Genomic DNA, 26,559 nt, shown 5'->3' on the forward strand with positions numbered 1-26,559 from the left:
ACAATTTTCAGAACATCAATCCCGAAAAATCGCGCGTGTTCCTCTTATCCGGGCCAAAAATATGATGCCCGTGTGAAAGAGGACTTACTCCTGACCATTGTGCACATCTGATCTGCAACTACAAGAAACGTTTGGTTGAAGTTATTGCTGCCAAATGAGGTTAAACCAGTTATTAAATCCAAGGGTTCACATACTTTTTCCACCTGCACTGTGAATGTTTACATGGTGTGTTCAATAAAAACATGGTAACATTTAATTATTTGTCTTATTAGTTTAAGCAGACTGTGATTGTCTATTGTTGTGACTTAGATGAAGATCAGATCACATTTTATGACCAATTTGTGCAGAAATCCATATAATTCCAAAGAGTTCACATACTTTTTCTTGCAATTGTATATATTTGCTTTTTAGAATATTCATAATTTTTTTCCATCTGAAGTCATAACTCCTTCCTGCTTAAGTTGTTTGTGGGCCAATGACTCATTGGCCCACAAGCAAGAAGCAAGGAGGAATTATGACTTCAGATGGAAAAAAATTCTGTATATTTGAAAATTGAATATATAGCACTATATTCAAAATATTCGCAAATTCTCGAAGTTGCGATATTCAAGATAAAAATGTGCCTTTTGAATATTTGCGCTCAACACTATTGATGGCAAAATAAAGATAATGTTATAACTGACAATATGAAAGCCAGAGACCCATTGTATACCCAATCGAAGCCAAAAAGTGGCACAATACAAAAAATGTAATACTTATCAGTTTGGGGAGAGCCAGAAGTCCAAGTTTCACTGGTGCGCATCTTCCGGGGGTTTTGTGTGGTTTTGCTAATTATTTTTGGAGTTTTAGGTCAAGTGACATTGTACTACACACTTTTTTGGGGGGTATTATTTTAATTTAGTTCTTTTATTATACATTATGTCAACTAGACAGTTGACAGGCCCTTCAAAGGGAACAGGCAGTGGCCAAAATGTTGTTGTGGCAGCAGGAGTTGCAGCGAGAGGCCTGAGCTCCTGATGTCATCCAACAGTCGTGTCTTGACCGGCAACCCAGCCGTGCTTGAATGGTTGACTCGGTCTTCGACTTTGTCGCAGGTGACATCAGACACCCCCAGCCAAGAGTCTGTGGATTCCTCTGACACAACGCTTAGTTGAAATAGCCCAGGATCAGGCCCTGTGCCCACACCTGTCCTGCACCTTCCTCTGTCATTTTCAGTTCCCTCAGAGCGAGAAGTATTATATGCCGTAGGTTTGGCTCCACTTTTCAGTGAGGACGAGCTACTAGAGGACAGTCAGCAGCTACTGCCCAGCCAAGATCTGGAGGAAACATCCACTGCTTTCTCCTGTAGGTGGCAAGTAGTGATGATGAGGGTCGCGTAGGAGCAGGTGTTGCAAGCAGTCAGGCTCCTGGCCCTGAGACCATTGAGGGGGACATCAGTGATGTGCAGACAGTAGCGGATGATGATGTAGCCGATCGCACTTGGGAGCTGGGTAAAGAAGAGGCTTCATCATCAGGAGAAGAGGGTGGCAGCTCGCGCGTGAGGCAGCGGCTGAGCCAGCAGGGTGGCAGTGTGGCTGCGAGTCAGCAGGGTGGCAGTAGTAGGAGATCGGGAGCCAAACATGCCCGGAATAGACCATCTGCTTCACAGGAGCCTATAGGCCCGGAAAGTGGTGCTGCAGGGGTTCACGGAGGCAGCGGTAGCAGGCAGTCAGTGCACAGTGTTGGGGAGAAAATTCCATACTCGGCGATGTGGCAATTTTTTGTTAGGCCGAAGGAGGAGGTAAACATTTGCTGAATTTGTTGCCAGAGGTTAAAGCGTGGCCATGGTGTCAATGTTGGTACCACAGCCCTGCGTCAACACATGCAGCATCACCATATAGTGGCCTGGGAGAACTGTGGCTCCAATGTGGTGATCTAGCCTGCCGTAGCAACCGCTGCATCACCCAGTGGCATGCAGTCAAGGTTCCACCACCTCAGACAAATGGAGCTGTCTGTTCCTGCCATCATCAGCTGGTCCTGATGCTCCTGCTCCTCCTCCTCCTACGCCTCGTCAGTCATTCCATCAGCAATTGATCACAAAGCAATTGCCAAGGGACAACAGTATTTGTGCACTCATACTTGTGCTGAACATGCTCCTGGCCAAGTTGCTGGTGCTGCAGTCCCTCCCTTTCCAAGTGGTGGACTCTGCACCTTTCAGAATTCTGATGGCTTGTGCCCAGTCAAGGTAAAGAGTCCCAAGCAGTCATTTCCTTGCGAAAGGCAGTACCAGCCCTGCACACATATTTAGAACAGAAGGTGGGTCAGTCCTTGAGCCTGTCGGTGTCTGCCAAAGTGCATGGCAGCACAGATGTATGGAGCTGTAACTACGGTCAAGGACAATATATGTCCTTTACAGCCAACTGGGTAAATGCCCAGCCACACCAGGAACTTGGCCAGGTGACTCCGCCTCTACGTTTTCACGCCGTTGGTCTTGCGACAATGTTCGCCTCTCCCTCCTCATCCTCCACCGTGTCCTCATCCTCCACTGCAGGGACAGATCACAGTGCTCCACCAGCATACCACATGTGCAGGGCACGGTGGTGTCACGCTGTCCTGCACCTAGTTTGCCTGGGCGAACAAAGTCACACAGGGGAGGAACTGCTCCACGTCCTTCATCAAGAAATCGAATCCTGGCTTTAGCAACAACTCAAAATCTGAACCATGGTAACCGACAAGAAGAGCATGGTGTCGGCGCTGCGTCAAGTAGGGCTTAGCCATGTGCCCTGCACGGTGCATGTTTTTAATCTGGTTGTCAAGCAGTTCCTGTAGTCTTCCACCCATCTGCAAGACATCCTAAAAATAGCCAGGAAACTTTGGATGCACTTTAGCCACTGGTACACCGTAAAGCACACCCTCCTTGAGCTGCAGAGGCAGAACGGCATCCCCCAACATAGGCTGATATGCCACGTTTCCACCAGTTGGAATTCTACCCTCCATATGTTGGACTGATTATATGAACAGAGAAAGGTCATAAACGATTTCTTGATGATACAAGCGGAGAGAGGTACTCCACTGTGTAACTTAGATGTTAGCTAGTGGCAGCTCATGAGTGACATCTGCCATTTAGGCAGGCCCTTTCAGGAGGCCACTTTATTTGTCAGTTGCCTTCTCTACAGGATGAACAACATAATTCCACAGATTCATGTCCTGGAGCACATGCTGCTAAATCTAAAGCTGGCCAGGGGACAGGAGACATGGCGACTCACAGCCAGTTGAGCCCTGTGGGGGCTGAACTAGAGGAGGAGGACATTCAAGCATAAGCAATGTGTAGAGAAATGGGTGGTTTTTCTACACAGGTGAAAGGAGAGGAGGAGCAGGAGCATCCAGAGGAGCTACAGGGCAATGAGGAAGACGAGGCAGAGGACCCAGACACACTGTGGCAGCATGCAGAGATGGAGGCAGGGAGTCCCTCCGAGTCATTGCGCAAATGGCCCGATGCATGCTTAATTGCTTGCATGTCACCATTTAGTAGAGGGATGACTACTGGCTCTTCACCATGTTAGACCCTCGCTACTAGGGGCCTTTTTTTACACCCACTGAGAGGGAGGACAAACTGAACTACTATTGAGACATCCTATGTAGTCTGTTGGCCGCTGCTTTTGTACGCCATAGCCCATCCTAACTCAGGTCTGACCGGGGGCCCTCTGCGCTCACATTCCACTGTCATGGCCTTTGGGGGGGGGGGGGGGCACAGGAGCAGTACTAGCTCCATCAGCAAAAACTTAAGTCTGGAGTCGCTGATGAGCAGTTTTCTTATGATGGGAGGGACAGACAGCTCCATTTGTCTGAGGTGGTGGAACCTTGACTGCATGAAATTGGGTGCATGCCACTGGGTTTATGATTTGGTAGCTAAAGGCAGGAGTGGGTACTAAACACAGAAGATATGCAAATATTCCATTCACGTGTCATCTGTTTTGGATGCACTCCTGTTTTTTTTTGGGCTTTAGCAATACTGATGGATTACTGACCAAATGCTGACCGAGTGAAGGCGGATGCTCAACAGACAGGATCCGTTTTTTGGGAGTTATTGTTCTGATGGATCAGAGGAAGGGTGAAATAATCTGTGACGTCAACACAAATTTACTGCTGACACCCTCTCTACTCTGTCAGGGGGCTCTACTTGTATAAATGCTCTGTAGACATCTATGTGCAATCAGCTGACGACAGTGTAAAAGGAGTGCGCTTCTTCTTGACGCTAACATTGACCTCTAAGGCTGAGTTCACACTTGAGTTATTTTGGCCCCATAACTGCCCGAATAAGTGAAGTGTGCTGTCATTCTAAGAGTGACGCCTATCAAAGTATTGCAAGACACAGTGTTTTACACCACTATGCAGGCTCTCTGCAGCCAGAAAATAGCTGTTTTTAATGCAATTCGCCACAAACAAATTTGGATCGAATCAAATCTTTTCAAAAAATTCTGAAAATTCTCTATTTATCATTTTCATTCATCAAGATTTCCAATATCCTAGAGTAAGATGTAGTTTAATTAGTTTTCAGTTTTGCATCATAATTTATTTAGAAATGAACCCCAAAAATGCCCAGGAATAAAAACAAGTGGTTTGCTTTTTTCCAGAAACAAATCCAGTCTTGTTTATGGTATTGAAGCTTAGTCCCATTCAGTTCAATCTGGAAGCACTGCAACACAAACACAGCCCATGTACTAGGGTGACATTGTGTCTGGGGGAAAAAGCTAATTGGGAGCTTTCTTTGCTGGTCTTGATATCCCCTGCACAGCTGAAGGATGCACCTAATTTTTTACAAGGGTTAGACCTCTGGCAGTCCATAGGCAACTAGAGCAATTTTGATTTGGATAGAATTTATTTGGACCCAAATGGAATCCCCCTACCAATTCGACCTTATGGGATTCAATTCGAATCCAAAACAATATTCTCATCACATCACTAACTATTATACATAGGCTGATATAAAAATAAATCACTCCCATTAAAATAGAATGAGTTACCTTTGTTGCAGCATCAAAGCAGATGAATCCCATGCCAAAGTCAATGGTAAGTCCCATTAGATGACTTTCAATGACACATGCATACGTTTTACACTGAAAGAGGATAATTCACCATTAGTCAATAATATAACTAAAATGCATTAAATGGGTATTTTCTTCTCACACATGTATAGCATACTGTGGCCACCGGACTTGTCATGAATATCTGATAGATGCCCCACACTTATTTTTTTTTTAAATGGAGGTTCCCCACAACCATTTACAGTATGAATAGAGAGGTGGCTGCATGTTTGTCATAGAAACAGTAGAACAAGCTCCTTCTACTACCCATCGAAGTGAACTGAGAGACTGGTACACAAAGCCACTTCTCCATTCATTCTCTATCTGGATGTGGTGGCCAGTACCCGCCTCACCAGAAGGGAAGCGGATCGGGACCGCAGGTTCTGGAGATAGGTATGGGTACCAAAGTAGGACCTGGTTCTAAGAGACAGACAATTATGGCATATGCTGTGGAAATGCTATGAAGTCAAAGTAATCAGAGCTAACATGAAAAAAGACTATTTATAAAATACCTTTAATATATTGCATGGATGGGTAAGGGAACAAATGTGTCCATATTAAAATGGCTATATAGCCAATAACTAACTCCCACACACAAAAAATAAAGAAGAAAAACAGGAAAAATCCTGTGGAAAAAAAAGTGTATGCAATAGGGAAAAAGGGGAGTTGGATGTGGTGACCTATCCCTGCGTCACCCTGTGTATCCCTTAGCCCAGGGAAACCCCCTGATGGTGGAGGTTCCCTGTCCCCGTTCCTAAGGCTGCTATATCCCTATTGCTTCCCTACAATAGTAAAATAATGAAGCAATAGATGTTCCTAACCGTAAACAAGAATGAAGCTGGTATAGTAACCCCGACACATTTCCCCTTTAAATTGAGGTTCATCAGGGGGTGGTAAACAGCAGTAAAGATAAAGAGACACAGAAAAGCAGATGACTGCTGATGATACTTAGCTCCTGGACGCGGGTAGGACAAGATGATCTCCAGAGTGAAATGGTGAAGTCAGATGATGTCTACTAATGGGGAGCCCACATACTGACAGTCCGGTTACTCTTGTAGGGAAGCAATAGGGATATAGCAGCCTTACGAACGGGGACAGGGAACCTCTACCATCAGGGGTTTACCCTGGACTAAGGAATGCACAGGGTGACATAGGGATAGGTCACCACATCCCACCCCCCGTTTTCCCTATTGCATACATATTTATTCCACAGGATGTTTCCTCTGTTTTTCTTTTTTTTTTGTGTGGGAGTTGGTTATTGGCTATATAGCCATTTTAATACGGACACATTTGTTCCCTTACCTATCCATGCAATGTATTAAAGGTATTTTATGAATAGTCTTTTTTCACGTTAGCCCTGATTACTTTGACTTAATATTCTACGTGATCTATTGCATATCCAGCTATATCTCAACCTTGATCTTCCGGATATGCTATAAAGGTCTAACATGGAATACTCCTTTAAATACTAAAATATACATGTAATATTCTATTAAACAATGTATTCCATACAATAAATAACACTTTATATTTTTAATCTACAGTAGTGATTGGCTGCAGTGAGAATTAAGTATTTTATTATTTTACACCATACTGAGCTGTTTTTAAAAGGTGACCAGACAATCCCTTCTATTATATTGTTACAGATCAGCTTTAATATCTTCAGTCTGATATTAATTGAACCCTGGAGGTTCAGGATAATCACATTTTCTAGATTATTAGAGTACAAAAACATAAACTCTATATGAGAAAGTAGTGAATCTCCAGATGAAAGCAAAATGCTAACATACATCACTTACTAGGAATGCCACTTATTGTACTTACAGCACCTCTGCACAGGCTAAGTGCTCATCTGTAACCAAATTCTAGTATTCTGTTCCGGCATAGAAGCAGATATGCAAACTGGATATGCTATGCTGGACAACACTGGGTCCAACTGATCCGATTCACTATAATAGGGTCAATCTATTTTCCGGCATGGATACCTTCATTCTTCCAGACAAAATACCATTGCTTACAGCGGTACTTCATCTTTTTTGCCAGAATCTGTGACAGAGGCTTCTGCCAAAGCCTCAGCCATATGTAGTCTTAAAGGACCACTGAGCTAGAAAATAAAAAATCTGCCATAACTTGGTAGTTATAGGTGTTTACCACATTTTTTCCATTATTCAGGCTTTCTGCTTTTCTGTTAGGGTGGGTTCACATTAGGGTTATGGATTGCGTTTTTGTTTTCTGTTACAACATGGCTATATCAGAAAATAACGAAATCCATAAGACGGAAGTCAAAACGGAAGCCTTTAAGAAGTCCAGTCCTGCATAATGGAAACCAGAAGGGATAATTTATGCAGCCCATACACTTGTATTATAACGGAATGCATATCGGAAGCCTTTTAAAAGACATTCCATTTTTCTTTCCGTCATAATAGAAGTCTATGGGAATCATAACGGATCCGTCTGGTGTCCGTTAAGCAGAACGGAAAAAAAAGTCCTGTCGACAGGACTTTGTTTTCCATCTTGCATAACGGGAACCAGACAAATCCATTATGATTCCCATAGACTTCTGTTATGACGGATCAAAACAGAATGCCTCTTAAAGGCTTCCGTTTTGACTTCCATCTTATGGATTCCATTATTTCCCGTTATAACCATGTTATAACGGAAAACAAAAACGGAATCCATGACGGTGGTGTGAACCCACCCTTACTACATATCCTCCATTGCAGCATCAAGTAGCTGCTATCTCCATGACTCCAAGGCCAGTAAATGAGTCAGCTGTCAACAAAGGTGAAAATAGATAACTGGAGTTAGAAATGATGTGTCATGGAGCCTGAGAGACATAAACCTGAGGTAATTTTACATCTTAACTTTATCCAATCCCCTTCATTATTGGTGTCCTGTTGCTATCCTGCAGAGGGGTAGTCTTCTTTGTGACATTATATGATGCTGTACTGTACTGACTTCGAAGTGCCTCAGGACAGCACTGCTCTGCAGTTATGGCAAACCAAGCTTCAGCTGCGGCCTAGTAGGGGACAGCAGGGGTTCTCTGTTAGGAAACCATCCAGCTGAATGAAACTTTAGGGAAAAGAATAGGTTCATGACTTTTTCCCAATTATTCATTTTTAGTTTTTGCCTGGAGTGACCCTTTAATGATCTTATAAAATTTTGGATTATCTCACAGTTATTTGATAATACTATATGCCGGAATATCACAAATATTGGAATATCAGATACCAGACAAATGGAATATCATTGTATTGCAAATCTAAATGTGTAATGACCGAATAAACTAATAACAATCTTATAAATATGTTTATTTGATATCATGTTTAGTTAATGGGTGATTTAGATTTTTAACATGAATTATAAGTAAGAAAAACACTAAATTATGTTATATAACATTTTATTAATGTTTTCGGGAACTCAAGAGCCAGGAAATTGCCTTGAATGTAAGTGTTAATAGCCGTATATGGTACCTGTCAAACGTACAACGGTAGATCATGCTGACAACTAGAATTTAGTCATAAATGAGGAGACACGGGATGCCCACCACTCAAGTAATACACAAGGCTGAGCAGAAAATTGCTGTTTTGTGCACAAAAATTGACCAATTTTTTATTTTTGTAAAATAACAAGCCATAATAAATCCAACGCTATGAGAGAAGTGATTTCTTTCCTTGTATTTTCTCAGTCAGTGGAATCTCAGCTTGAAAATATAAATTTGGCCTCTTTTTTTTTTAAATGTAGTTGAATGGACACGGTTATATTTATTGTATTTGTACTCTTGAACTCTTTTGAAGCACTGTTCTCACTTGAAAAAGCAGCATGTAATATAATTATCTAGACTAAAATTTAAATTTTTTGTATCCAGACATACTGTGAAACTATTTTTCCATATGCATACCAGCTGTTCCTTTCATTAAAACATATCCTATAACAGGAAGGCTGACAGTGATAAATACTTATTAATTTTTTATTCTATCATCAGAATTAAGCAGGAGACCTTACAATCCAATTTAGCTGCTTGTGGGTGTTCTCCAATGAAGCTAAAAATAAAAATAAGACTAATTTCCAATATCGCTGGACATAACCTGACAAGAGCTTCCTTCCATGATTGATTTCCTAACTGTAGCCATTCCATTCTAGCATGACTGAAGCTTGTACCCTATGAACTGGCAGGGCCATCATCAGAAATATCTGGGAACCATACAAATATTAAAGGCATCTGAACTCCTTATGTCCATTAACCTATAGCATGTCCCCCATTGCACACGTTTGGTGGACATCAGAGGTTTTACTTAAAGGGCTTCTGTCACTCTACAGGGAGTGCAGCATTTTTAGGCAAGTTGTATTTTTGAGGATTAATTTTATTATTGAACAACAACCATGTTTTCAATGAACCCAAAAAACTCATTAATATCAAAGCTGAATATTTTTGGAAGTAGTTTTTAGTTTGTTTTTAGTTTTAGCTATTTTAGGGGGATATCTGTGTGTGCAGGTGACTATTACTGTACATAATTATTAGGCAACTTAACAAAAAACAAATATATACCCATTTCAATTATTTATTTTTACCAGTGAAACCAATATAACATCTCAACATTCACAAATATACATTTCTGACATTCAAGAACAAAACAAAAACAAACCAGTGACCAATATAGCCACCTTTCTTTGCAAGGACACTCAAAAGCCTGCCATCCATGGATTCTGTCAGTGTTTTGATCTGTTCACCATCAACATTGCGTGCAGCAGCAACCACAGCCTCCCAGACACTGTTCAGAGAGGTGTACTGTTTTCCCTCCTTGTAAATCTCACATTTGATGATGGACCACAGGTTCTCAATGGGGTTCAGATCAGGTGAACAAGGAGGCCATGTCATTAGATTTTCTTCTTTTATACCCTTTCTTGCCATCCACGTTGTGGAGTACTTGGACGCGTGTGATGGAGCATTGTCCTGCATGAAAATCATGTTTTTCTTACCTTGCAGACTTCTTCCTGTACCACTGCTTGAAGAAGGTGTCTTCCAGAAACTGGCAGTAGGACTGGGAGTTGAGCTTGACTCCATCCTCAACCCAAAAAGGCCCCACAAGCTCATCTTTGATGATACCAGCCCAAACCAGTACTCCACCTCCACCTTGCTGGAGTCTGAGTCGGACTGGAGCTCTCTGCCCTTTACCAATCCAGCCATCTGGCCCATCAAGACTCACTCTCATTTCATCAGTCCATAAAACCTTAGAAAAATCAGTCTTGAGATATTTCTTGGCCCAGTCTTGACGTTTCAGCTTGTGTGTCTTGTTCAGTGGTGGTCGTCTTTCAGCCTTTCTTACCTTGGCCATGTCTCTGAGTATTGCACAACTTGTGCTTTTGGGCACTCCAGTGATGTTGCAGCTCTGAAATATGGCCAAACTGGTGGCAAGTGGCATCTTGGCAGCTGCACGCTTGACTTTTCTCAGTTCATGGGCAGTTATTTTGCGCCTTGGTTTTTCCACACGCTTCTTGCGACCCTGTTGACTATTTTGAATGAAACGCTTGATTGTTCGATGATCACGCTTCAGAAGCTTTGCAATTTTAAGAGTGCTGCATCCCTCTGCAAGATATCTCACTATTTTTGACTTTTCTGAGCCTGTCAAGTCCTTCTTTTGACCCATTTTGCCAAAGGAAAGGAAGTTGCCTAATAATTATGCACACCTGATATAGGGTGTTGATGTCATTAGACCACACCCCTTCTCATTACAGAGATGCACATCACCTAATATGCTTAATTGGTAGTAGGCTTTCGAGCCTATACAGCTTGGAGTAAGACAACATGCATAAAGAGGATGATGTGGTCAAAATACTCATTTGCCTAATAATTCTGCACGTAGTGTAATAAACTCATATTTTTTTTTTTTTGGTCTCCCTAAAATCCTTATGCTGCGATTTCTCAATATATATAGCTATTACTCTGTTTGGTTCAGTAGTTCTATAAAAAAAACTGACTTTTATATTATGCAAAATTACCTCTCTAGCAGCAGGTAGGGCGCCCCCTCCTCATGTTGATTGACAGGGCCAGCGGACGCGCTCGTCCTCTGACTGGCCCTGTCTGCGTTTTAAATCTCGCGCCGGTCTTCAGTTGGCGCAGGCGCACTGAGTGGAGGACGCTCGCTCGGCCGCACCATCCTCAGTGCGCCTGCGCCGGGTGTACATGTGACGTCATCAGCGCAGGCGCACTGAGGAAGACCGGCGCAAGATTTAAAACGCAGACAGGGCCAGTCAGAGGACGAGCTCGTCCGCTGGCCCTGTCAATCAACATGAGGAGGGGTCGTCATTATGAATGGAGGATGCGGCTGCTAGCAGCAGGTAGCCGCCCTACCTGCTGCTAGAGGTAATTTGCATAATATAAAAGTCAGTTTTTTGATAGAACTACTGAACCAAACAGAGTAATAGCTATATATATTGAGAAATCGCAGCATAGGGATTTTAGGGAGACCAAAAAAAAAAAAAGGGGTTTAGTGGAGTGACAGAAGCGCTTTAAGGGGGGTATTCTGGGTTGTAATGATTACATTTATTTATGTATAGAGTAGGATGTTGAGCCATTTTACAACATACAATGATTCAAAATTTGCTTGCAAACCTTTATTATAGCCTTTCCCTAAAGAAAAATAATAGTATGCCCATTTTAATTCTGTAAAATGCATCCATAGGAGAGCTGGCGTCAGTCATGTGAGATGTCATGTGACCCTCACAAATATTATGTCACCTGTTTTTCAGTTAACTGCCCAGGTATCTAGCAGGTGAGTAATAGTGTACTGACGACTAGAACAAGTACGGTATATACAGAATTACATTCTGCAGCTGCACCTCATCATGTCTGTCATTGTCTATGTAGAATCAAATTTGTGTGTGTGTGTTTTTTTAACACTAAACTTTATTAACAACATGACATCACCTAGTGACAGGCAGCCATGTAAATAAACACAGTGAGGTAGATACTGTGATAACCACAATAAAAATAATTCTTCCTATTTATCACATATATTTATCCTATGTGCCTTCCCAGCACATGTACAGTATGTCATGTAACACTGTTGCCAACTGAATGTCAGGGGTAATATGATGAGGAGAGTGGCACATGACTGATGCCATGGAGGTTTCAGTTGGGTCATGGATATATTACTCAGTACTGATACAGGAGCTATACCATTTTACTGCATGTAGGGGTCAAATGCATTTTATAAGAAAGATATGTACAGTATGCAGAATTGTAAATACGCACATATCAGAGAATTGTATGATTTCCTAATATATAAATAAATGAAAAAATGATACAATCTGGAATACCCATTTAAGTGACTCTTCTATTTTCAAATGAAGTGTAATAATATGATCTGTATGCAGTCTCAGACCCATAGCATATATTTAGTTAGTCCATGGGAAAGGGAGAAGGAAACACTAATTGGGGCCTATGCATCTAGACTAATAAGAAATGAACAGCACTATATTTCTATAGGTTCAACCATCATTGGCCATCATTAAATAGGGTATTTTTATTATATTAGTAAAAGTTTACAGCTCCTATAAACTGATGGGAATTGGAAGGCAGATGAACTGGCGCCCATAGATGAGTAAGATCCACTTATTTGCCTGACAGCAGCTACACCTGTATTGTCTGATGGCAGCTCTGTAAAAAGGTTATATACTGGCTTTAAAAGGATTCCCTTGAAATATATAAAAAACGTCTCACACATACAAATCTGTCCACTGCTAACTAACATTTAAACATGTTTCTTTCAGTTTCAAATGAAATTAGACATAAAAAACGTGGGATGGTCCATTGGATACTATGTTCTCTCCTCGAAGTACCTGTGCTATGAGTAAATACTCAACTCAATTGAACTACTCATACTCACCTACATACACATACAAAATATTATAATATACATGCCATATAAGCATTTCATACAATTTGTCTATGCTAATTTAATTATTTATACATTATAGAACATTTCTTGCCTGGATCCTTTCAACCTCTAGGAAAGTTGCAGTCTGGAATGCTTTCTCCCAATGTATGAGTTCATTCTCCAACTCCACAGAAAAGTACAAGTCCTCTCCAGATTCCGACTGGACACCAAAGCAGTATTTTCGGTGGTCCAGAAGATCACTGTCCTGATGAAAACCTGAAGTTATACAATCTGGCATACATCAAGTAATATTTCTTACATTCCTTTGCTTTAATAGATATGCAAGCCATGATATTAAGTAGAACACAGCCACAATATAAACACGCTGAAGGTGTCTGAATAATAATGGTAATAAATGAATAAAAATGACTACAAATACAGATTATATACATCTACTACTGAAATGTTGGGGTTGCATAGATTTGAGTATTAATGGAGAATTAAAGTAGGTTGTATCTACAAGAACTTTTTCATTGTAAAGTGAAGAACAATAATATGGTGACTCATACATTTACAGTATTGTAATGCAGTGTAAGTCAATGGGAATGGCAAACGCTTCAAAGAAACAAAGGAAGCCTAATTTCCATCATACTTGCTGACTTCTGGCAATTATATATAACTGATAGAATAATATTTGATAACCAACCTGCATATTTAGTCTCTGCACATAGCTAAAGAACATATTTCATATGTATGACAACCCCCCTCTTTTTTGCACAACTCTTTTAAGGTAAGTCGTGACAGATTTCTTTGAGAGTTGCTTATTTTTTTTTTCCATAAAGCAATTGTGCAAGTGAAAATACAAAACTTAGTAATATATCTAATTACAGAAAAATCCCTCTTTCTCCAAATATCAGTAATTTCTTATAATGCCTACTGCAGTGATCGTTCACCCTCAATTCACTGCAGCTATCTTATACAGGAGTCCACACATTAAGAGATCAGGTTACACTTTCTGGACATAGAAGTCTATAGAGAGGGGATGCAGAGCAGCTGCAGAGTACAGTCCCTGATAAAAGTCTTGTCGCTTCTCTATTTTGTAGAAACTCCTGCTATTAAACTGAATTTTTTATTAATCAATTGGTGTTAGAAATAGCTCATATGAAAAGCTAGAGCCCTCCCAAATGATGTTTAATGCACTGAAATAAATCTTTTTTCAGTAGAACTAATTTATCATTTAATCAAGACAGAAAGGTCAAATTTTGGCAAGACAAAAGTTTTGTCGCCTATACAGAAATTGAACAACTTTACTGCAAATCCAAAAATGTGTCAGCAAATTAAGTAGTGGTGCTGTGAGATCCAAATTTAATATCTTGTATGACTTCCATGAGCTTGAAGGACAGCATCCATGCGGTTTGGCAAGGATTCATACAATTTATTGATGAAGTCATCAGGAATAGCAAAGAAGACAGTCTTGCATGCCTCCCAGAGTTCATCAATATTCTTTGGTTTCGTCTTCCATGCTTCCTCTTTCATCCTACACCACATATGCTCAATGATGTTCATGTCTGGAGACTGGGCTGGCCAATCCTGGAGCATCTTGATCTTCTTCGTCCCTAAGGAACTTTGATGTGGAGATGGAAGTATGCGATGGAGCACCATCCTGCTGCAGAATTTGGCCTTTTTTATGGTTGGGAATATAAGAGGTAGCTAAGATTTCTTGGTATTTTAGACTATTGATGTTGCCTTCCACCCTGCAGATCCCTCACACACCCCCATACTGGGTGTAACCCCAGACCATGATTTTGCCTCCACCAAACTTCACTGTTTTCTGGGTAAATCTCGGCTCCATGCAGGTTCCAGTAGGTCTGCAATATATGCGGCGACTATGGTGTAATTCAACAGAAGATTCATCTGAAAAATCCACCTTCTGCCACTTTTCCAGCGTCCATTCTTTTAGCAGGCTGTGGGCCTTGGCAAATGCCACACGTTTTTCAATTGTCTTTTGTTGGCTGGCTTATGGGCACTGATTCGACCATGGAGGCCATTTCGAGACAGAATCCGACAAACTGTTCTGGTTGACACAGGGACTTCAGGTGACCAGGTCTCGTGGAGCTCTGCTGCAGTGGAAAATGGGCTGGCCTTGGATTTTCGAGCCAATGGTCCTCTCGAGCAGTTGTCTTGTGGGGTCGGCTTGACCTGGCCTTGTCCAAAACATCTCCAGTCTCTTCAAATCTTTTTTTTTTATCCTCTGAACTTGACGCTGAGACACATTGAAGGTGTCTGCCACATCAGCAGTGGATCTGGTCTTCAGCCTCTTGATAATCAACACTTTAGTCTCCGGGTGAATCTTAGGCATGTTTGCAGAGGTCTAGTAGCAGTTGATGTGAAGGTCTAGTGTACTGGGGTTCTTTTTATACACACCTGAGACCTAATTGATCCATTATTAGTCACAGGGGAAGCTCATATGACAAGGTGACAACACTTATGTCTTGGCAAAAATGGACTCAATAATAATTAACAAGCTGTGAATATTAGAATACTTTTTGTCAGTTTAGTTTTGCACTGAAACATTATTACAAAAGCTATTGGGATTAAAATGACCCATTTCTTGTAACAAAATCTTGATTAGAAATATATTTTAGAGGCACTTCAATTTGTACACAAGCGACAAGACTTTTGTCAGGGACTGTAGAGAGAGACGGAGCCACACACAGAGCTACTGATGCTGCCTAGTGTTTTACTGCCTCACCCCAGAGCTACAGTAAATTGACAGCAACATTGCTTACTACTGCTGTAAAATGTCCTCCTATATTTTATGTATAGTATATATTATACTGTTTGTATAGTTTTTAATAAGTTTACAGAAAATACCTGAATCTAAAAATGTCTGTTCATTCCTTACCTAACACAACAGTTTATTCCTTTCGACATAAAATAATATGGTGACAATCTCTGTGCTACCTTATACCGTATTTTGGTGTTATAGAAGGAACAGATAAATGTGCTAGTGTATGTACTACAAGACAATTGTTGCTTATAGACATCCTCCTTACCTTAAAAATTTTAAACATTATTTCATATACTGAAAACTTTTTCTCTGCCCGCATCCAGTCCCATGTTGTTACCTTAGTTACAAACAGAAACATAATTAACTAATACAGCCATGTCATAACTTTAAAATATTTAATTCTACTATTTTTTCAAAACAATGCATGTTTTATATCAAAATGTTCACATATATATAATACTTACTGGAGGTGAACTGAATTTAAAAAGTGATGATCCTCTAAGTGCCAAAAACTTTGGTGTGTACATATGGTCTTGGAGATTATCTTGCTCCCGTTCCTCAACCCAGCCCATGTGTATTATCTGTCAGTAATAAAAATAAACCGGCTTTTACAATAATATAGATAAAAACACATTTAGTTAATAATTTAAACGTGTTACTATGGCACTTTCACTAGTGCCATTGTATCGTGGGCGTTGTCTTCTTGTGGGTTTGAATTTGGGTCATTGTTTCTATGGCGGTTCGTGTTGCCCAAGTTCCATGCGTCCTGGCCTCAGTTACTTATGGGTGTGAATTAGTGCCAATGCGCTTTGTATCTCTCCTCACATCAGTATTTTGTGAGTTAATGTTTCTGGTCTTGTACATATTTGCACCTGTTTGAGTTTATTAAGTCTGCTATATATGTTCTGAGTTTTTAGCTTGCTATAATATTGTTGTGTGTCCTGTCCCTGGGCTGTGCAACATTGATTTTATTCCAAGGCAGGAGACTCCATTATGCTAATAAATCTTTCTTTTACTCCCAGCAGCAGAATAGTTAAACGTGTCACAGAAAAAATTTACATAAATATGCAAACAAGATGTAGTCAGGAGCCATATTAACGTATCCCAGGTGATAAATGGCCTCTGCAGTCGTGTGACTCCCTTCTTTCTGCTGCTCCCGCAGGAGATACGTATCTATATTTCTTGAGTGCTATATATATATTTGAGGTTATAGGTTTTGCTGATATTTGTAGTCCTTCCTGTGCCACCCAGTCTTCTATTTTACTATCCACTATCAGTGGGTGTGTTTTCGTTCACCTACCCAGCTTCCCCAAGCTGTTTTTCTTCCCTCTATTCCCAGTCTGTTTTCCCCTGTTACTGGGCAGTCTTTCTATTTTTAGCATTCCTATCGCCGCTACTGTTATTTACCTCATGGTCTGTGGTAGCAGCGCTGAGCTGGTGTGTAACAGCTGCGCGCACTTTCAGTCACCTCAGACTCCGTTCTTTTCAGTCTGCCGGCGTCCATGTCTTCCTCCATACTGCGCTTCATCCCCTAGTGTTCTGAAGCTGACTATTACAGTATCCTTATTCAGTGTTTGTCCACTGCTTATAGCTTTATCTATTTCTTCTTTCTCATATCTAAAAGCTATGGCTATGGCTGTGGCTCAATAGCTTAAGCAGCCATGGCTAATGAATTCATTGTGTGTGGGAGACTGGGGTTCTAACCTGATTATTTCTTTATTTTATTAATAATTAGTAATTAATTTGTTCATTAATTAGTTTATTTCAATTATTTAGGTACATATATTATACCCGTTCCATAGAAATATATATACAGGGTGGGCCATTTATATGGATACACCTTAATAAAATGGGAATGGTTGGTGATATTAACTTCCTGTTTGTGGCACATTAGTATATGTGAGGGGGGAAACTTTTCAAGATTGGTGGTGACCATGGCGACCATTTTGAAGTCGGCCATTTTGAATCCAACTTTTGTTTTTTCAATAGTAAGAGGGTGACACATCAAACTTATTGGGAATTTCACAAGAAAAACAATGGTGTGCTTGGGTTTATACAGCATATGCTGTGAAGATACGAGATGTGCAGCACCTGAAACTACGGATACTGGAAGCCTGTGCTAGCATTTCTCCTGCGGTGTTGCTATCAGTGTGTGAAGAGTGGGAGAAGAGGGTTGCATTGACAATCCAACACAATGGGCAGCACATTGAACACATTTTATAAGTGGTCAGAAACTTGTAAATAACTCATAAAAGAATAAACTTACGTAAAACCCAAGCACACCATTGTTTTTCTTGTGAAATTCCCAATAAGTTTGATGTGTCACATGACCCTCTTCCTATTGAAAAAACAAAAGTTGGATTCAAAATGGCTGACTTCAAAATGGCCGCCATGGTCACCACCCATCTTGAAAAGTTTCCCCCTCACATATACTAATGTGCCACAAACGGGAAGTTAATATCACCAACATTCCCATTTTATTAAGGTGTATCCATATAAATGGCCCACCCTGTATATATATTTCCTATATACCCCTATAAATTTTCCTATGTCTAATGAGCATACACTGAAGACTCCGGGCACGCCAGGCGTAGAAATTAATGAGACCGCGCTCCAATCCTTAGTCGATACATCTGTTGCTAAATCTGTTAACAATGCTGTCCGCACAGCTATGAGCTCTATGCAAGACGCCATTGCCCTAGCTATCGTTCAATTACAACCCACTCAATCTTCCTCAGATAGGTCCTTCTACCCCATCTGACCTTTTCTGGTCGGCGAAGGATTCTACCTCTCATTTTATCGAAGGCATGAAGAAAAGAAAAGCCTCCCACAAAAGGCCACATTTTACAACCGATTCCCTGCCGGTGAAATCCCAGAAACTGCATAATAAAGGGGATTAGGTTAATCTTACCGCTTTTTCTAAAAGCAATACCTGTACTGCAGAAGCAGCATTATCAGCACCCTTTGCCCCTGAGGAGGTACACGTAAAGCGGGCTAATAAGGCTTTCAGGGTCAAGCCTAATTCTTTCAACCCAGCTCCAGACTCCTCTGACACTGATTTTGAAGGTTTGGATCTAGAGACAGACTCCATATATGAGGACATCTCCGATGATGGAGACGATTTTGTGGAAAAAGGATCGGAGAACCATATATATATATATATATATATATATATATTTGATTAGTTGTGAATTACTTCATAACAAATCACATTCCATTGTATTGAACGGGTGCAATGACAGGGAATGGCAATCGCTCTGACCCCATCATTTAACCACTCAGATACCAAGTTCAACACTGATCGCGGCATCTGAGTGTCACATTCAACCTATCAGTGGGTTAATCAGGGATTAAAGCAAAAAATACATACTCCCCTCATCCATTTGATCGCGGAGGGGCTGTCGTGGCCATCTTGATTGAATAAAACACGCCAATTCTCTTGAGCGCTTGATGACATCACCGCACCCACCCAGCATGATGCTATGGTGATGTCATCACGTAAGCACGGGCGAGAATTGGCCATAACAGTCTTTCTGCGATGAGGTCAGTATGTATGCAATTTTTCCTGCCATTTCAGAAAAATTGATTCATTACCACAAAGCATCAAGGAATTCGTACTAGTGGCGAATCAAGTTTTTCCTGAAATTCAGATCAAATTCCACTTCGATTCGTTCAACACTAATAATTATAATGACAAGTCCTGTCTTAATCAGTTTAAATATATATTTTTTTCAATTAGGCCAATGGATGACAGATTGTAAAAAATAAAGCAAACTGGTATAATCAGGTATCGGTATGTAAAGGATTTTCAATTAGTTTAGTTTAATTGCATTGTAAGAGAATGCAGTGTAAAAAAGAGCAATTGTGAATCCAGTCATACTGTATAAAACAATTGGTAAAGCAGCACTTGCTTAGCTGCTGCTACAGCACTTGAATTATAGGGACTGAAAAACATTGTGATGTAACCCCTTGCCATACTCTCACCTTGTGACATCACTAATCATTCTTGGGCCAAAAGGAACACATATAGAGCAGTGTCACAAAAATTGCGCACCTCACGTTGTCATCCTTATAATGTCATCATCCATGTGACATCAACATATAAAATGCATAGATGCCCAACACTGGAACCATCAGCCCATATCTGCTACACAGACACATTTTTAGATTGTAAATGTAAAAACACAAAATGCAATCGCACTCTGCAACCAGCACTCTGCCCTGCCTTTATGCTGGATGTTGAATAAGGCATTGGTGTACATTTTGGCCAAAGCGTAATAAGCCACTCACCACGTCAAGGTCGCCTTCATGAGTGGTCCCTAACACTAGTTCCTACCTTTTATGGGCCATGACAGCCACATAAAGTCCAGGGAGCGCAGGCCATTAGGCTCCAGGAGAAGTATATAGTGGGCTCAGCATGCATGTGAGTACTTGCATCCCTGGATCCGATGAAAGCTGTAATGGCACCGGACGGGGTTAAAAGCAGAGTGTGCTTGGCGTGCATGCTGTGCCTGCGCTCCCTGGACTTTATGTGGCTGTCATGGCCCATAAAAGGTAGGAACTAGTGTTAGGGACCACTCATGAAGGCGACCTTGACGTGGTGAGTGGCTTATTACGCTTTGGCCAAAATGTACACCAATGCCTTATTCAACATCCAGCATAAAGGCAGGGCAGAGTGCTGGTTGCAGTGTGCGATTGCATTTTGTGTTTTTACATTTATATCTCTATTTCGCCATAGCAATCTGCACCTGCTAGGGGTTGTGCGGGCTGAAATTTCCACATTTTTAGATTGGTGATCTAAAAGGTAGTCAAAAATAGGGCCAGATTTAGGTTGGTGTGGGCCCTTATCCTATATCATGTAATTAGACCCTATTTAAACCTCTATTCAAGTTACTTATAAGAAAAGTGACCATGCATGCATTTACAAGAATAAGGGAAATCTTAAGTCGGAACTGGGGCACTCTCCTTATGGACCCAGATTTAGCTGCAGTCCTGAGCCCCCAACCCTCTGTTACTTTCAGGAGAGGAACCAACCTAAGAGATAGGTTGGTCAATAGCCACTATAGCCCACCAGAGAAACAACGTACATGGCTAGATAGCCCGGTCAAGGGCTGTCATAAATGCGGACATTGTAGCTTCTGCTCCTATCTCACCCAGGGTAAATCCTTTGCGCCGGACCCCGCGGGTCAGTCTTACCACATACGTGATTTCATCAATTGCCGCACCACGGGTGTTATCTATCTTCTCACCTGTGAATGCGGCAAGAGGTATGTAGGTAAGACCAGTAGGGAACTGCGTAAGCGGATGGGGGAGCATATCGGAGATATCCGCAACGATAGAGATACGCCGGTGGCCAGACATGTCCACACTGACCACGGCGGACGCACCTCAGCCGTGACCTTTATGGGCATCGAACATGTCCAGAAACCTCTACGTGGGGGTGACTGGGACAAACGCATATTGCAACGTGAGTGCTGGTGGATTTTTAAACTTAAAACCACCAATCCCCATGGCCTCAACGATCAATTACAGTTTATATGTTTTCTCTGATAAGCCCTCAGTCTTGTATCTGCCCTATGTTACAATATTCCCTCCATCAGTCTCTTCAAACGAGGTCTGGGAGAATGTAACGTTACTCATCCCACTCCTACTGGTGTCCCATTCTCGGTTACCATGGTTTTTCCCTGCCCCTTAATGTCCACTGTGTTGTCCTTATTGTAGGATCTGTGATCATGACCCTCCACACACATCCTATATTAAAGTGGTCTGTAGTAGCCGGACAGTGTATTTCTGCCTCGCTCCACCCACTTACCCTTTGAGCGAATCGCTGCATCTGCCCATCACGTGCCCACCCGATGTGTCCGCCCACGGTTCTCCAGTGTGTCCGCCCACATAAGGCACTGAATGGGTCAGCCTCAGCGCTCAAACAATAAATGACGTGCACTCACGTGACGCGCGACGCAACATGTGATACCTCGTCATCACAATGCGACCACGTCCTGTGCGCGCATGCGCGGATTAAATCTCCGCCCCCCTTCACTTCAAAAAAGCATCAGCGCCTCACATAGCGCTACCAGACGCCACAGACCCGACCTCACACTAACTGTTTGATGCGGGCCCAGCCGGATGTTTGCCATACGCACCCCAGGCTGCATGTAAGTAACTACACTCTCTGCTATTTGTATACTTAGATGCATATTAGTGTTTTGCCTGCCGGTCCTTACCTGTGTTAGGGGATCGGCATGCTTCTTCATCATTAGAGATGTGTCTAGCGGGCGCTCCCTTGTCTGTGTTTGTGTGTTACAGGTATACCTGGACCCCTTTTTGCCACACGCATTTTGGGTATATAGTTACCTCACCGCACATCAACTAGTGGTTAGAGCAAGTCTGCGCTTTTTTCACCGCAACTGCCTATCATTATCCTCATACTAGATGCAGTTGAGACTAACCCTAGTGTTAATACACCATGTACCACGAGTGGTTTAACTCAGTTTGCCCTTTCTATCACGCCCAGCAATAACCTTGCCACCGTGCTACCAAGGACAACTACCACTTGTACTAAACCCCCGTCCCCTGATGATTCGAGGGGTTTATTATAATTACCTTACAGTATGTTCCACCGAAGAAACGCGTAGGGACAGGTGAACATACCCTACTCTTGGTACCCACGTTTCTCATTTTTCACTTCACTAGGTGTCCTCCTCATCACCCCGGCAGGGTCTTACAGGGACCTTAGACCAGGGCGAGGTTCCGGACGGGACCACCCCTTGCGGGGCACGGATCCCGTGTTAGGTTATCAGGGTCATATTAGGCCAAGTAGGGTGCAACAGGGATAGATCTACTCCCTGCAGTACTCCACAAACACATGACCCTGTCCAAGACAACCCTATCCCAAAGGACACCACTTAAGGCGCTGAGAAAGGACCATCATTTCCGGTGACCTCCTGAACTTGCCGAATAAACGCGCCTATCAACTTGGTTCCGGTAAGATCCACCCACTGTCTTCTTACCATTATTAGGCATTGTCCTGGTGTCCCTATCCCGGAACTCAGGACAATTTGTTTATTCTCACCACCAAGTGTGATTCCCCTTGACCCTTGGGGCTCACTCTACGTTAATAAGGGTCAGCCCGAGGGGCCTCATCTGCCGCAATCCGCCTATTCGGCGGCTCACGTGTTAGTGGGGTCCCACGCGTGTCTGTCTGTTTGTAAGGGGTTTCATGTGTTTTTTAGTTGTACCATTAAAGCTTGAATATTTTAAAATGTTACTGCCCCTTTAATTTTCAAATAATACGTTTTTCAGCAGTATCCAGGTGAGAGGTGCGGAAGCACCATTCTCCCTTGAAGGGACAACCCTTCCCCCCTTTTTGCATTCATGCATGCATTTACCATCCTTTTTGAAGTTTATGGGATTGTTAGAGACATATGAGATGAGAACTCCCTTAGGTTTTGCTGCAGAGAGATGCTCCTCTGCCTGACCACCTCTCTACCTGTTGTTGGATGCATAGAATCACCAAATGGGGAGCCTTGCTTTTTTTGAGAAGTTAGGGTCTCAGAGACCAGTAGAGTATATTCTACCCACATAAATAGTGACCTTGTGTGGTAAGAGTAAGCATAGGAGGTCCCAAGCTAGGATTAGGCTGCCCAGGGTAATGGAGCATGTATACATAGTTAAAGACTATGTACACCTTTGGGGGCAATTTTTTATTATTATTGCATTGTTCTTATTTTGAGCTAAAAATCTTTTTTTTTGTTTTAAATAGGTCTTTATTAACAATATGGATTTTTTTTTTCTGTACAGAGCTGAGATGCCTTACTAGCAGCCTGTGGATTTTCTGCCTTTTCCATCATCGAAGGAGCAGACTGACTCCTTATCTCTGCTCTCTGACATTATAAACACTCATTATAACTGAATCCTATTTTTACTGATAAGAATGTGGCTCAAATAAGTGTTTATGACCTCTTAGTAATTTAGAGATAAGGACTATTAGATGACCAGCACAAAGTGAAAGTACCAGTCACACAATTAGAAAAGCAGTTATCCCTTTGTAACAGAATGGCTCAATATTTTGGACAGTTTTGGCCCTGTGACTGCCCAAATAAGGGTACTTTCACACTTGCGGCAGGACGGATCCGACAGGCTGTTCACCCTGTCGGATCCGTCCTTCCGCTATTGCTCTGTCCCCAAAGTCAATGATTCTAAGAGCGACGCCTGTCATCTGCATGTCACACAGACTCACAGTATTATTTCACTACCAAAGCAGACTCCCAATGAGTGTTACTGCAAGGCACAGTGTTCCACACCACCATAAAGGCTCTCTGCAGCCAAAAAAGAGTAATTTGCCACAAATTTTTTCCGATCGAACCAAATTTTTCCCAAATAATTTGGTGAACTGGCGAATCGAATTTTGGAAATATTTGCTCATCTCTAAAAGTCACCATTGTCATTTTTTTTTTACATTTTAAGCATAAGTTCTAAGCCAGGGTCTGGCATATTTGGGGAGATTTAAATTTTGACAGAATTGTGGTGTAATTTGTGGCAATAAAACCACTGTATTGTACATACATTGGACCATGTTATTTTATACACTTTATTTGTCTTGTTTGATAAGAAGTGGGACTTAGCTAGAAAGAGGAGTGGCTTTCTGGAATGGGCATGGCTTTAGATGTGACATAGTGTAGGAAAAAAGGTGCCACAAAAAAGGTGCCATACATTTAGACTAGACAGTCTAAGGATGCACTAATTTCATAATCCATCATCAGGTACAGTAACCCTGGTAAATCTGTTGCAGTTTTTGCCTGCCCAGTATATACTATCTAAATCTTAAACAGTATTAGTAAATCTGTCCTATTCTGTAGCCTGAACTGTTATGAGAATGATAGAAGACATGTCACATATAACATTACACTTTATATACATACAGCACTGGCTATATATATATTTTCCTGTTAACTCCTTCCCGATAGTGTCGGACTGGAAAGCCTAGGGCCCATCAGTAAAATTCTTTCTGGGGGCCCACTACACAGTTACATGCAAATATTAAGTGTTCACACCACGCCAGACAGCAGCAAGATGATTGATTACAAGGGTTCCTTCAGCTACTTCAAGAAGGAGGATGCCTAAGAAACGAGAATACTGTCTGGCCTGCCTCAGTGTCTAGAAGTCATCTCAGCCACCTGATGCATCTAGAATAATAAACTGCTAAATATTCTACCCAGTTTTTTATAATCCATTCCACCTCTCAGGTGTGGCATATCAAGGTTCTGATTAGACAGCATGAATATTGCACAGGTGTGCCTTAGACTGCCCACAACAAAAGCCCACTCTGAAATCTGCAGTTTGATCACACAGCACAATGCCACAGATGTCACAATGTTTGAGGGAGCGTGCAATTGGCATGCTGACTGCAGGAATGTCTACCAGGGCTGTTGTTCATGCAATGAATGTTCATTTTTCTACAATAATCCGTCTCCAAAGGCATTTCAGAGAATCTGGCAGTACATCCAACCGGCCTCACAACCGCAGACCTCGTGGAACCACACCAGCCCAGGACCTCCACATCCAGAATGTTCACCTCCATTATCGTCTGAGACCAGCCACCCGGACAGCTGCAGCAACAATCAGTTTGCACAATCAAATAATTTCTGCACAAACAGCATCTCAGGGAAGCTCATCTTCATGCTCATCATCCTCATCATCCTCATCGGGGTCTGGACCTGACTGCAGTTCATTGTCATAACCGACTGAGACGTTGGAGAGGCGTTCTGTTCACGGATAAGTTCCGTTTTTCACTGTTCAGGGCAGATGGCAGACAGCATGTGTGGCGTCGTGTGGTTGAGTGGTTTGCTGACGTCAACGTTGTTGATCGAGTGGCCCATGGTGGCAGTGGGGTTATGGTATGGGCAGGCATATGTTATGGACAATGAACACAGGTGCATTTTATTGATGGCATTTTCAATGCACAGAGATACCGTGACGAGATCCTGAGACCCATTGTTGTGACATTCATCCACGACCATTGCCTCATGTTGCAGCATGATAATGCACTGCGCCATATTGCAAGGATCTTTACACAATTCATGGAAGCTGGAAACATCCCAGTTCTTGCATGGCCAGCATACTCACCCATTGAGCTTGTTTGGGATGCTCTGGATCGGCGTATACCACAGCGTGTTCCAGTTCCTGCCAATATTCTGCAACTTCGCACAGCTATTGTCACAGGGCGCCAAAGGTGCACTCGGTCTCCCATCAGCTGCAGACCTGCTGCTTAGCTTCGGGAGCGAGGATCTGTGTTTGGCCTCGTTCCCAGGGCGGCTTTGCTAGCTGGGAGGCTCCCTGCTCCTAAGTCTGCCTTGAGCGCCGAGCTGATCACTTGGTGCTCGATTTGTCTGTCGGTCATTTGACGCTGGCCACGTCACATGACTGTCACTCCCCACTATAAATACAGGCAGCCTGCTGGCCACAGGTTGCCTGTTAATTTTAGGTATCTGGTGATTGTTTTGTTCCTGCATACTTACCTGATCCTGTGTTCCCTGACGATTCTCTTCCTGCTCCTCCTGTACTGCGCATATCTCCTGGTATCCTGACCCCGGCTTCCACCTGACGATTCTTTGCGGACTCCTGTTGTACTTTGTTTCTCTCCTGGTAATTGACCTAGGCTTTTCCTGACTATTCTCTGCTCATTCCTTAGTACTGCGTAGCTCTCTAGGTATTTACCCGGTCCGTTCATGTTCCGTTATTTGTCTTGCCTGTCTTCCCAGCACGTATCCTAAGTTAGGGACTGCCGTCTAGTTGTCCCCTGTCATTAGGACTTGCGAGGCAAGTA

At 42.2% G+C, this 26,559-nt stretch overlaps 1 protein-coding gene across 1 annotated transcript in view; it reads right to left on the reverse strand.

Moving 5' to 3' along the window:
• Positions 1-26,559, reverse strand: part of SNTG1 (syntrophin gamma 1) — a 367,362-nt gene that overhangs the window by 27,597 nt on the left and 313,206 nt on the right. The window contains exons 13-16 of the mRNA XM_044294730.1: positions 16,199-16,315; positions 16,000-16,071; positions 13,056-13,208; positions 5,004-5,096 (exon numbers count right to left, since the gene is read on the reverse strand). Of these exons, the coding sequence (XP_044150665.1) occupies positions 5,004-5,096; positions 13,056-13,208; positions 16,000-16,071; positions 16,199-16,315 (435 nt within the window). The remainder of the gene's footprint in view (positions 1-5,003; positions 5,097-13,055; positions 13,209-15,999; positions 16,072-16,198; positions 16,316-26,559) is intronic.

This window comes from Bufo gargarizans, chromosome 5 (assembly GCF_014858855.1).
Source record: "Bufo gargarizans isolate SCDJY-AF-19 chromosome 5, ASM1485885v1, whole genome shotgun sequence".
In the NCBI taxonomy this organism is placed as follows: Eukaryota; Metazoa; Chordata; class Amphibia; order Anura; family Bufonidae; genus Bufo; species Bufo gargarizans.